Source organism: Lepidochelys kempii, chromosome 27 (genome assembly GCF_965140265.1).
Source record: "Lepidochelys kempii isolate rLepKem1 chromosome 27, rLepKem1.hap2, whole genome shotgun sequence".
Classification (NCBI taxonomy): Eukaryota; Metazoa; Chordata; order Testudines; family Cheloniidae; genus Lepidochelys; species Lepidochelys kempii.
Genome location: NC_133282.1, coordinates 17,378,657 through 17,391,387, shown reverse-complemented (window position 1 = coordinate 17,391,387; position 12,731 = coordinate 17,378,657). Strand labels below are relative to the sequence as shown.

The 12,731-nt window shown below is 41.1% G+C and overlaps 1 protein-coding gene and 1 long non-coding RNA gene across 3 annotated transcripts in view; one reads left to right on the top strand and one right to left on the bottom strand.

Annotated features, from left to right (window-relative positions):
* The window catches only part of LOC140903888 (uncharacterized), a 342,875-nt gene that overhangs the window by 39,690 nt on the left and 290,454 nt on the right, over positions 1-12,731 (bottom strand). The window lies entirely within an intron of this gene.
* Positions 1,677-8,026, top strand: LOC140904102 (keratin, type I cytoskeletal 19-like). Its single transcript, XM_073326415.1, has 8 exons — positions 1,677-2,264; positions 3,269-3,351; positions 4,064-4,220; positions 5,463-5,624; positions 6,101-6,226; positions 6,466-6,692; positions 7,024-7,154; positions 8,001-8,026. Exons 1-8 carry the CDS (start codon positions 1,677-1,679, stop codon positions 8,024-8,026), a joined length of 1,500 nt encoding a protein of 499 aa, XP_073182516.1.

The window sequence follows — 12,731 nt, the reverse complement described above, 5'->3', positions numbered from 1 at the left end:
CATTTAGCCTCTCCTTATACAGAGAGTTCCTGATTGCTCCTAAATCTCTGTGTTAGGGCTTCCAGATCCCTAGCACAATATCTCATGCCAGCAAATCTCAGCTGTTCACAGCTGACAAGTTCTGGTTGGGTGTAAATAGTTCTAAGCATTTTGCAAAGAAGCCCCCCTCTTCTGGAGTGGCAGCTGATGCCCTCTCTGTCTTCTCTGACAGCACCAGTCTATATAAATGAGGGTTCATCACAACTTCTCCTGTAACGAGCTAACTGGGAGGAGGGAGGAGGTGAGACAAAGCCCAGTTACTACTAATGGTGCTTTTAAATTGCGATCTATTAGGGAATGTGTGCCTTTGTGCACTTGAAGAGAAAAGCATCCAATTATTAAGATGTCCTCTTGGGAAAACGTTACTGACCTTTTCTGCAGTATGCCAGTTCTGTGAATCCTTTTCTTGTTCCCACCTGTATATCATAGCAGTAGTGGTGTCCAAGCTCTCAGAGCAAATCAGAATGAATTACTATGCAGTTGAGAAATGAGAACAGCTCTTCTCCCTTCAATTTCCCTGCTCAGTATAGATTCTTACACATTAGCAATGGAAAAGGTCTATTTGGTCACACTTAGTCCACCCCTTTGCAGCCAGCCAGTTGTTCCTCCAGTGCTATCAGCAGTCCAGTTTTACATTCTCTATTTCAGGAGTTCCCAGAGTTTTTCACATACACAACAAATATTAACAGATAAATTGTCCATGGACATCCCCACCCCCATTCACCACTGCATGGACCATTTCCCCTTTCACTCATTGTCACAAAACATCCAGCTGGCATCTACAGCAATTACTTACATGGGAAAAGTAACGTTAGGAAAGTATTTAATGTATTTTTGGCTTATTTCAATGCAGTTTTCAGCTGAACACAAGGAGGAGGGGAACCAGTTAACCAGCCAACTCTCCACAGACTACCAGCAAGAGCTCTTTGTGGATCAGCAGCAATCTACAGGCTATAGTTCGGGAACCCCTGCTCTACTTCCACAGCCTAACAATTCTCTTTGTTAGGAGTGTATTGGACCTAGCATCTGTCACAGTATTAGGAGCAGACCTGAATATTTATATCATGGTGTCTCAGATCTTTCCACTGAGAGGTTCATCACTATTTTCACTTTACTAAAGCATGACTCCATGTTTATTCATTCATTCACTTTGATCTTCGATATCTACGCCCCAGCATCTCACATGTAAAACATGCTTATTAAAGACAAAATAAAAACTAAAATAAAACAACAACATATAAAGAGCTTTCTGTTGCAATAAGCTGCATTATTTCTTCCCTGTATATAATTTAGGGCAGTGTTTTTCCTGGCTTCTTCTTGTAAAATTTGTATCATAAAGAAAAGCCAATGATTCATGAAACATCATTGCAAGTGTACATTTGGAACTAGCTGCTAAAGTGTAAATTAACTTCCTTGTTGTACTGGGATTTCTGGAGGGAAACTGCCTTTGGGAAATTATTCTTGGCATAAACAGCAAGACTAGTCAGCCCCATGAGAAGGAGAAACACCCTACTGGTGACACCCACTGTGGAAGGTATAAATAGAGATCTGTGGGGATAGAAAATCTGCAGTCTGAATTCATATCAAGCTGGGCCTCTTGCTTTGGGCTTTGGGCTGGACTCTCAATCGCTGTCGCTATGAGCTGCAGCACCAAGCAGACTGTTACTCTCTCTTCCAAAGGGAGGAGCAGTGGTGGTAGCTGTGTGGTTGGAAGTGGTGGTGGAGGAAGGACTTCTTCCATCTCTTCGGGAAGATATAGCTCCTATGGGATAGGCAGCGGTAGAGGCTTTTCGGGCAGGAGTTACAGTGGTGGAGCGAGTTGTGGAGCGGGACTGAGTGCTGGTAGCTTTTCTGGAGGTAGCTATGGAGGGGTCTTAGGAGCAGGTCTCCCAGGATACAGTTATGGAGGTTGTTCCAGCACTGGGTTCAGTGGTGGCAGCACCCGCTGTGGATATGCAGGTGGCTTTGGTGGTGCAGTCAGTGGTGGCTTTGGTGGTGGTGGTGGTGTTTGTGGAGATGGCATATTTTTCAACTGTGATGAGAAGCTGACCATGCAGAATCTGAATGACCGCCTGGCTTCTTACCTGAACCAGGTGCGATGCCTGGAGGAAGAAAATGCTGCCTTAGAGTGCAAAATCAGGGAATGGTATGCCCAGCATGGACACTCCGGTGTACCAAAGGACTACAGCTGCTACTATAAGGAAATAGAAGATCTTCAAAATCAGGTGACTTTTTTTTGGCTGCATTCCCCATTGTAAGAGCTTCCCTCTGAGTCTGTGTTCAGATCCTAAGGGCAGTTGTGAGAGGCAATATTTCACTTTTTGTAAAATGTTCTTTGAAGACATAAATTAAGGCAACTGCTTTTATGAACTACGAGTGAGGGTGTGAAAACTCATGAATCCATTTACAATTTGCCTTTTCTTGACCAGATTTGCACATAGAGAAAAAGGTTACATATGCAGGGCACATTCTGGCCCTGGTCAGTACTCCTTATGAATGAAGTTTGTAACAGGATGTTTTAAAATATTTATATTCAAAAGGGAGGTGAGAAGAGAAATTCATTCATTAATCCACTGATTTATCTTCAGTATTACATTGTATCCTGTCATCAGTTTTCCCGGATTCTAGTTAAAATCTCATTTCTATTTCAACCAACTTTGAGCTCGTATACAGAAGTGAGGGTGGGGAAGGGGAATATTCTCTTAAAGAACAATAAGAAAAAAAGGATACTTTGTCACCAATGGTTTTGAAGGGGCAATTTAATTTTTTTTAAAAATATTTTCCAAGTGTATTCTGAAGAAGAGTTAGCCAGACAGGAAAAACAAAGGAGACAGAATCACAGGGTGCAGGAGAGAGATACCTGCCAAATGCTGAGCTGTAAAGTAAGTCTTGCGATAAAAAAATATAAACTCCTAGTTACAAACCATAGACCAAATTTGAAAATGTGAGGTTTGTTATAGCAGACACTAGGGAGCACTAATTATAATTGCAAAACTGTTAGCATTTTAACAGCGTGTTTTTACACATTCATTCATTTCACCTATTTCACTTCACACACTTGGACATTTCTCAAACATTTCTCCTTGGATCTGAAATTTTCTGTGCTTCCTATCTGTCTGAATTTGAATCCTGGGAGCGTAAAAAGACTGAAATTTGCAATGTGGCACTGAATGTGACATAGTGAAGAGACTTCAGAGCTGAAAATCCCCTGGACTCTATTCTTTTCCAGATTGTTTGCACTACCCTAGACAACAACAAGATCATTCTGAACATTGATAACAGCAAGATGGCAGCTGATGACTTCAGACTGAAGTGAGTACCTCTCTGTACCAGACAAACCCTGTCATTCTCCTCTTGTTCCCTCACATCCTATTTACAAATTGACAAATGAAGAAATCCCCAACCAAGAATTACTGGAATTCCTGATTCATGACAGGTTGTATTTTTGTGAGATTTTATTATTATTATTATTATTATTATTAATGATCTGTATTAGAGTACAGCTATGAAGCTCAGTCATGGCCCAGGACCCCACTGTGCTAGGCACTGTACAAACACAGAACAAAATGACACTCACCACCCCCAAAGAGCTGACAATCCCACTAGAAGACAAAAGACAACAATGGATACAGACAGACCAATGGGGGAGTACTTGGGAACAATGACACATAAGTGGTGATCTCCGATTTTGATATGTGCCTTTGGTCTTTGCCTCTAGAGGTGCCAGAATAGGGGCATTTCCAGGACAGAGTGTTTGAGGCAACAAAGAGTTTGCTTGTCAGGTTTAATGGGCTAAAATATAGGGACAACAGATGTACATTGGCAAGAGTCCATTGAAGGCAATGGAGCTATGCAGATTTTTACCAACTGAGAGTCTGGCCCACGGATTTTTAAAAAAGAAAAGGGTTTCAATTATTTCCCAGGGGATGTGCAGAAAAATTAGTGTGTGACATCTTTGTAGTAGTTCCTTAATGGTGGGCTCAGCCAGGGGCTGACTTTTCTGTCTCTTTTGTCCATGGCTTAGGTATGAGACTGAGCTGGCCCTTCGCCAGAGTGTGGAGGCTGATATTAATGGCTTACGCCAAGTTCTGGACGAACTGACCCTGTGCAGGTCTGACCTGGAGTCACAGCTTGAGTGCCTGAAGGAAGAGCTGTGTTGTCTGAAGAAGAACCACGAGGAGGTAGGAGCTCATTCCCTTAAATGGATTTTTTTTAAATTTTGTACATTACTTACTAAGGCAGTGGGGACCTGACCCTGATTAAAACACCAGGGCACGACTGCAACTACGACCAAGAGAATATTAATAATAATCTGCATTATTATGATAGTACTCCTTTCACAAATCCCGTTGCCTATCATATTCATTCTAATTTGAAATATAAAGAGGGTGGATCCTGAGCCGGAGTAATTGTCACAATCAGCCCAAGAGCTCAGATCCAGCCATCTAAGGTTTGTGAACAATGTAGGACCTGAGTGTTAGGAATGAATGTCAAGCTTCTGGGAGCTCCTGGGCTCTGCAGAAGGGGAAGGGGAGAGAGCTACCTTAGAGACTAGAGGTGAGTTGGAGAAATCTTCCAGCTGATTTGTCACGGGCCCATTACTTAATTTAACTCAAAACACTTCATAAACAATTAATTAGTATTAACAACATCCCTGTGATGCTAGTATTCTCTCTGTTGCAAAGCCAGGATATTTAAGGAATGGTTAAAAGAAGTGTCCTGCCCAAAATCACTTGGAAACTCAGTAGCAGATCCAGGAAGAGTAGGTCAGGAACTCTAAGAGAGCCAACCTATTGTGACTAATCTAAAATAAAGAATGACTTCTTTGTCAAAAAGAGGCCAAGAGAACCTGTAACACTAGTCCAAACCCATTCAGGAAAATGAGTGACTTTCATTCATCAAAGTTAATTCTGTCACAATATGTATGCAACAAAAATGTCAGTGGAAATGCGCTGACTGGATTTGGTGAGTAGAAGAGCCACACACAAAAATGGCTCTTGTGAAAACATGAACTGTTAAAAAGCATAATGTAGAAACTATCACAGGAAATCACCTCTTATGCAAGATCCAGTGACAAAAAGACCCAGGTGAAGATGAAGCATAAAAATGTCCTTTTTTGCTGCAAAAATAGTCAGGAATTCCTTAATTTGCTGTGATTAACCATCACACAAACCAATAAACATCCACTGTTTCTTTATCTCAGGAGTACTCACTGTAGAGCTTTGCTTGGAAATCAGCTGTGGTTTCCCCATCAGAGCTGGGTGTATACTGGAGAAGATGCATCAGAGACAGTGTGGTGACTGTCAGAAATGGGCCCCAGGACGTAGAGGCTCACTGACAGTGGCATGCTGCTCTCACTTGCCAGAGAACTCAACTCATGTTTTTTTTCTTTTCAAACAAGCTGATCTGGGTTATCTTTGCAGGAAATCAATTGTCTGAGAAACCAGTCCACTGGTGATGTCAGCGTGGAGGTCAATTCCTGTCCTGGCCCAGATCTGAAGAAAATCCTAGAGGAGATGAGATGCCAGTATGAAACAATGATTGCACAAAATCGCAAAGAGGTTGAAGATTGGTATGAATGCAAGGTAAATTCATCACAACTGTAACTCTCTCAAGCAAAAATACAGGAGCTATTTCTGAATCACACATGCACGCCACGGGGAGAATTTATTCCTGTATCATATGTTCTAAACGTCATCAGCATAGATGTATAGTGACCAGGTGCACAGGGGATGGAGGCCCTGTGCATACACAGTGAATGTGTCTCATGGAAGAACGGGGTTTGCTACATGTCATTATTGAGGTGTGTTGGTGGAACAGTGGGCAAGCCTGTCAGTTAGGACAGAAGAGAATTACTGGTTAAGTTGTGAGGGGTCTTAGCATTAGAATAGCAAGGGGAGTTACAAGCAAGAGATGAGATTGATTCCAGTGTGCAGAAAACTTGCTCAGCTCCTGCCCATCTTACATCTTTTGTTACCCACTCCTTTATACATTCACTAGATCCACCTGACAATTAAAAAAATCCCTCTGAAGCTCTTTATTCTGGGTTTCTGGTTTTCAGATTGAGGAGGTGAATCGTGAGGTCATCACAAGCAGTCAGGAGGTTGAGTCCTGCAACAGCCAGGTCTCTGAACTTAGACGTCAGTTGCAGTGCCTGGAAATTGATCTGCAAGCCCATCTCAGCCAGGTATGTGATGTTGTCACCATTGATATCTCACCTGTGACACACTGACGTCTGGATTTCTGGTCTGATGGGGACCAGCCTAGCCTGGCACTCTATGTAGCCGTGATGATATCACTGCCACACCCATTGTTAGCAACGATTTGCTTTTACTTTTGCGTTGAAATCCTCAACTTCCTGCATCGAGATGGGTTTAATTTAGTGCATGGCTAAAGTACATGTGGGTCTTTTGCTTCAATTCTTAGAGAGACAACCTGGAAGCCTCTTTGGCTGAAACTGAAAGTCGCTACAACGGCCACCTGTGCCAGTTACAGCAACAGATCACCTGTGTGGAGCAGCAACTGGCTGACCTGCGAGCAGAAATTGAGTCCCAGAACCACGAGTACAAGATCCTCCTGGATGTCAAATGTCGACTGGAGCAGGAGATTCACACTTACCGCTGCCTGCTGGAAGGAGGACAGCGTGACATTGTGTACGTAGACTACAGACACAGCGGGGCATAAAGCAACACCTATGCTGTGATCTGTGCAAAAAGCCCATTGGCAATGGCAGCCTATGACTAATTCATCCTTTGTGGGCAAAGTTAGTGGGGAGAATGACTCGCCCTGTAGTGATGTGCTTTTGCTTTTCTACGTGGACAAAGCAGAGTGAGGGTGCTGGGGAGGCATTCTGGACAGGTCCTGGCTCTTTGCTGGACTGGTAGCGATTGAGGACAGGCAAAGTCACATGGCTTCACTGAACCTACAATGCCATTGTAAGGTTGGTTTCTCGTTCATTCACCAAACATTCTTTCCTTGTCCCAGTGGCTCGGATGGAGGGATTGGCGTAGGAGGTGGGATAGGAGGAGGAACAGTCACTAAAACGTCCCACTCCTACTCTTCATCTTCCCACTCTCTGCCCCATGTCACGTCTTGCCACCCTGGTGATCTAAAAGGTAAGAACTGACTTACCGTATAAGGGAAAATGTTTCTTTGGTCCTCTTCTTACCAATAGGGCAAGAGAGAAGCTGTCAAACCCACTCTCTGTTAGGTGGTTGTGAGGTGCTGTAGCTCACCTTTCAGGACCCTGTTGTAAGGCAACTGGAGAGTCTGGTAGGACATGGTGACACAACGGTGGTATGGTATGGGGAGTGTTATCAAGAAACAGGATCAAATGCAGTTGTGACTCTCTATGAATTATGAATGGTGCAAGTGAGGGAGAAGAGAGCTAAAAGAGAGGGAGGAGGAAAGAGGGAAAAGAAAGGTAGCCTGAAGTGGAAGCAGTGAGAGAGAGGGAAATGGAGGCTGGGTGTTTTGTAGGACGAAGAAGGTGGTAAAACATCCTTAAAACAGAGAGACGGAACCAACGAGGTGTTGGTTGGGGATGGGAAAATGGATCCAAGGCCACAAACAGTATCTCCGGGAGGTGCATCCAGCCGTGGGGAGAGCACAACAATTTATATTTGCTTTCTAGGAAAAATAAAACACATTGGGGGCAGAGTGAGCTGGGTGTCTAGGGGATGGACTAGGCCAGGGGAAGGGCACAAGGACCTTCCCTTGTGCATTCCCAGCACAGCGGCTGGCCCGACCTGCGGGGTTTGTATTCTTTTTTTGTATTTTAAACACATAAACAATTTTGGGGAAGTTCTGGCGCTCATCTGAATTTATAGTCAGCAGGGTGTCTGTGTGCAGCCCCCACACTCAGGGTATATGTTAAATAGGCACATCTCAAAACCTGATGCTGCAGGGAAGGTTTTACTTTCTTTCTAAGCAAAGTAATGGTTCTATTTATCCCTCTCCAGGGCACGGCAGAAAGATCTGTGACTAAGAAGAGAAACCGGCATCTTCCAGTGCAAGACCCACCCAGCAAAGACCCACCCATACACAAAGCGAGAGCTCAGCCAGCACATTCACTGTGCACCTCTGCAAAGAGCATGGAGAACAGCTCTTCAGAATTACTCATCACTGCTAATGCCAACACAAGTGTCCTAAGGGGCCCATCTGAGCTTTGGTCCATCTTCCTGCCTATCATGATACTTGCTTCTTCCAATCTGTGATGCTCTGTGTGTCTAATTACAATAATTACTTACTTGAGTTAATCTGTACCGTGGTTGGTAATTTACCTTCTGCTGAAAAAGTGTCTCCAATAAAACTTTGCTTCTGCCTGATGCAATCAAGAAACCTGTGTCTGGGAAATGGTTTCCTCTATCCAACTTTTCAGTGGTCTCTGGTACCAGGTTAACCACGAAGCCATGCGCTCAGATAGGTCTGTTAGACTGTGCCATCGTCCCCAAAGGGAAGTGGCGGAAGCCTCCTCACAATAAATTAAGGAGAACAATTCTGCTTTGTCCAGTGGGGCTGAGGGAATGCACTAGCTAACTTAGCACGTCTTTTCCAGCCCTAACTTCTATGTCAGACACTGCCTATTACTGTATAAACTGCGATTGTTCACAGTCTATATGTACAGCCCGTATGGGCAGGTTTATGTGAATTTGTGGGTTTCTTTCATAACACTATGCTAAATTTTAGGGTTGTTTTTTTTTTTAAAAAAAGGTGAATTGAGCACAGCTGAAAGAATCTGGCTGACAGTTGTGGAGACTGAATGCCTCAGTATAATTCTGGAAGACAGGCTTTGTCACTGCTAGGCTGCCCTTAAGAAATGGACTAAAGTAACCAATTCCCTTCAGACAGGTCACTGGGCTATTCCTTTGGTCACTACCAGCCTAAACTGAACTCATTTTAGTAATCTAAAGGTGAAAGGCTATGTAAGCCATTACCAACCCCCAAACAATCTAGTCCCACTCTGAGCCACACACTGTGTCTGATGAAGTGAGCTGAAGCCCACGAAAACTTATGCTCAGATAAATTTGTTAGTCTCTAAGGTGCCACAGACACTCTTCGTTTTGTGGATACAAACTAACACGGCTACTATTACCCTGCGACTCTGAAACCTGACACTGGATTTGGTTCTCAATGGGTTTGTGACAGTTTCTGTCAGAACCTGATCTTCTGTGTTTGTGCCCATGGGGACTCACTTAAACCAGACACGTTTTCTCAAATTCTAAGATTTTGTGAAACTACAGTTTCAGCCCAGAAGTGAGAATGGGACAGTGGCCATCTTGAAAATGCTCTTTTTTTGAGTAGAAATTAGATGGGGAGAAAAGAGGCTGAGAGAGAGAGAATGCAACATTTTATATGTAATATTTTTGTCATTGAATACATATTTTACTTATAATGGATGCACTTAAAATTAATTCTGATTTTAGTATTCCTAGTTCCAGAAATACTTCCCATTTTAAATATTGCTGGAACAGTCACAAATATCATCCAAAGGAGCAAGAACTTTGCTGGCTTTTGTTTTAGAGCAGGGCCCTACAGATGTTTCAGTGACCATACAGATGGCGTAATATGTAAAGACTAGGGCTGTCAAGCGATTAAAAAATTAATCACGATTAATTGCGTTGTTAAACAATAAAAGAATACCATTTATTTAAATATTTATTTAAATATTATATTTTCTACATTTTCAAATATATTGATTTCAATTACAACACAGAATACAAAGTGTACAGTGCTCACTTTATATTTATTTTTTATTACAAGTACTTGCACTGTAAAAAAACAAAAGAAATAGTATTTTTCAGTTCACCTAATACAAGTACTGTAGTGCAATCTCTTTATCATGAAAGTCGAACTCACAAATGTAAAATTATGTAAAATAAAAACAGCTGTCAAAAATAAAACAATGTAAAATTTTAGAGTCTGTAAGTCCACTGAGTCCTACTTCTTGTTCAGCCAATCACTTAGACAAACAAATTTGCTTACAGTTTCAGGAGATAATGCTGCCCGCTTCTTGTTTACAGTGTCACCTGAAAGTGAGAACAGGCATTCACATGGCACTGTTGTAGCCGGCATCACAAGATAGTTACATGCTAGATGCACTAAAGATTCAGATGTTCTTTGATGCTTCAACCACCATTCCAGAGGACATGCATCTATGCTGATGACGGGTTCTGCTCAATAACAGTCCAAAGCAGTGCAGACCAATGCATGTTTATTTTCATTATCTGAGTCAGATGCCACCAGCAGAAGGTTGATTTTCTTTTTTGGTAGTTTGGGTCCTGTAGTTTCCGCATCGGAGTGTTGCTCATTTAAGACTTCTGAAAGCATGCTCCACACTTCGTCCCTCTGAGATTTTGGAAGGCACTTCAGATTCTTAAACCTTGGGTCGAGTGCTGTAGCTATTTTTAGAAATCTCACATTGGTATCTTTTTTGCGTTTTCTCAAATCTACAGTGAAAGTGTTCTTAAAATGAATATCATCCAAGATTGCTGTAACATGAAATATATGGCAGAATGAGGGTAAAACAGAGCAGTGGACATACAATTCTCCCCGAAGGAGTTCAGTCATAAATTTAATTAACGCATTAATTTTTTAACGAGCGTCATCAACATGGAAGCATGTCCTCTGGAATGGTGGCCGAAGCATGAAGGGGCATATGAATCTGGCACATAAATACTATGCAATGCCAGCTACAAAAGTGCCATGCAAATGCCTGTTCTCCCTTTCTGGTGGCAATGTAAATAAGAAGAGGGCAGCATTATCTCCTGTAAATGTAAACAAACTTGTTTGTCTTAGCAATTGGCTGAACAAGAATAGAACTGAGTGGACTTGTAGGCTCAGAAGTTTTACATTGTTTTGTTTTTTAGTGCAGTTATGTATAAAAAAAAATCTAAAATTGTAAGTTGCATTTTGTAAAGAGATTGCACTGCAGTACTTGAATGAAGTGGATCACTTTAGATAAGCTATTACCAGCAGGACAGTGGGGTGGGAGGAGGTATTGGTTCATATTCTCTGTGTATATATAAAGTCTGCTGCAGTTTCCACGATATGCATCTGATGAAGTGAGCTGTAGCTCACGAAAGCTTATGCTCTAATGAATTGGTTAGTCTCTAAGGTGCCACAAGTACTCCTTTTCTTTTTGCGAATACAGACTAACACGGCTGTTACTCTGAAACCTAACAATTTCTTTTGTTTATCATTTTTACAGTGCAAATATTTGTAATAAAAATAATATACACTTTGATTTCAATTACAACACAGAATACAATATATATGAAAAGGTAGAAAAATATCCAAAATATTTAATAAATTTCAATTGGTATTCTATTTAACAGTGCGATTAAAACTGCGATTAATTTTTTTAATCGTGATTAATTTTTTGAGTTAATCGCGTTAGTTAACTGCGATTAATGGATAGCCCTAATAAAGACACAATACAGTGAATGAATAAGTATGAGACCATGCCATGTGGAAGTGAATTTTACATACACAGATGCCAACTCAGCAGACACACAGACCTAAAAGCAAGTGTGTTTGCGTGTGCGTGTGTGTATGAGTCCTGGGAAGCTACTCAGATCCTGAATCCTTGTTAACGGCCACCTTTAGCTGGGAAATAATCAGGATGGCCCATTTCAAACAGTTGACAAGAAGGTGTGAAATAATAATCAGACTCCTGATTATCACTACAAAAGTTTTTTTTTCTTCTGCTGATAGTAGCTCATCTTAATCGATTACTCTCGTTAGAGTTGGTATGGCAACCCCCATTTTTTCATGTTCTTTGTATATATATATATCTTCCCACTGTATTTTCCACAGCATGCATCTGATGAAGTGGGCTTTAGCCCACAAAAGCTTATGCTCAAATAAATTTGTTAGTCTCTAAGGTGCCACAAGTACTCCTCGTTCTTTTTGCTGATACAGACTAATGCGGCTATCACTCTCAAACCTGAGTAGAGCTGAGTAACCTTTTTTGGCCATATCTTCATTTTATCAAAACACGTCGATTCTGAGAGAGGGAAACATTTTGTTAATTCATGTTGATTTCACTGAACTGATTTGGTTAAAAATAAAAAGTAAAAACAATTGACCCCAAATCTAAATAATTGACCCCAAAGCAAAATGTTTCAATCTATCAATTTGCAGCTACTTTTCATTCAGAAATATAGGTTCAATTTTATTTTAAAAAACATAAAATGTTTTTAAAAGCTCAAAAATGAAAGGAAATTTTTTGTTTTGGGTTGTTTTGTTTAATGCAAAATTATTTTTCCTCCAACTTTTTGATTTTGGGAGTGATAATAATTTCAAAAAATTTTCATTTTGGGTCAAGCTGAAAGAATTTTTTTTAAAACTTTTTCAGTATGGCTAGTGAACTGAAAAATCCATTGTTCACACAGCTTTTGCTGAATAAATGTGACAACAAACTAGATATGAAAGTCATTTTTTTACACAGCTGGTGATTTATTGCTACAAATACACACACTAAAATCAGCGTCTGATATTCTTCAGACATTTAGAAATGAAAATTAACTATATTAACATCTGCCTGATTTCCACTGCATTATGGTGGTTTTACAGGATAATTCCATGCACATCTATCCGTTTACATGGACATAAAACTGGTGTAACAGAGTGCAGAACCTGGCCTTTGATTTCTATGTCATAATTCAAATAAAATAAAATAAAATTCACAA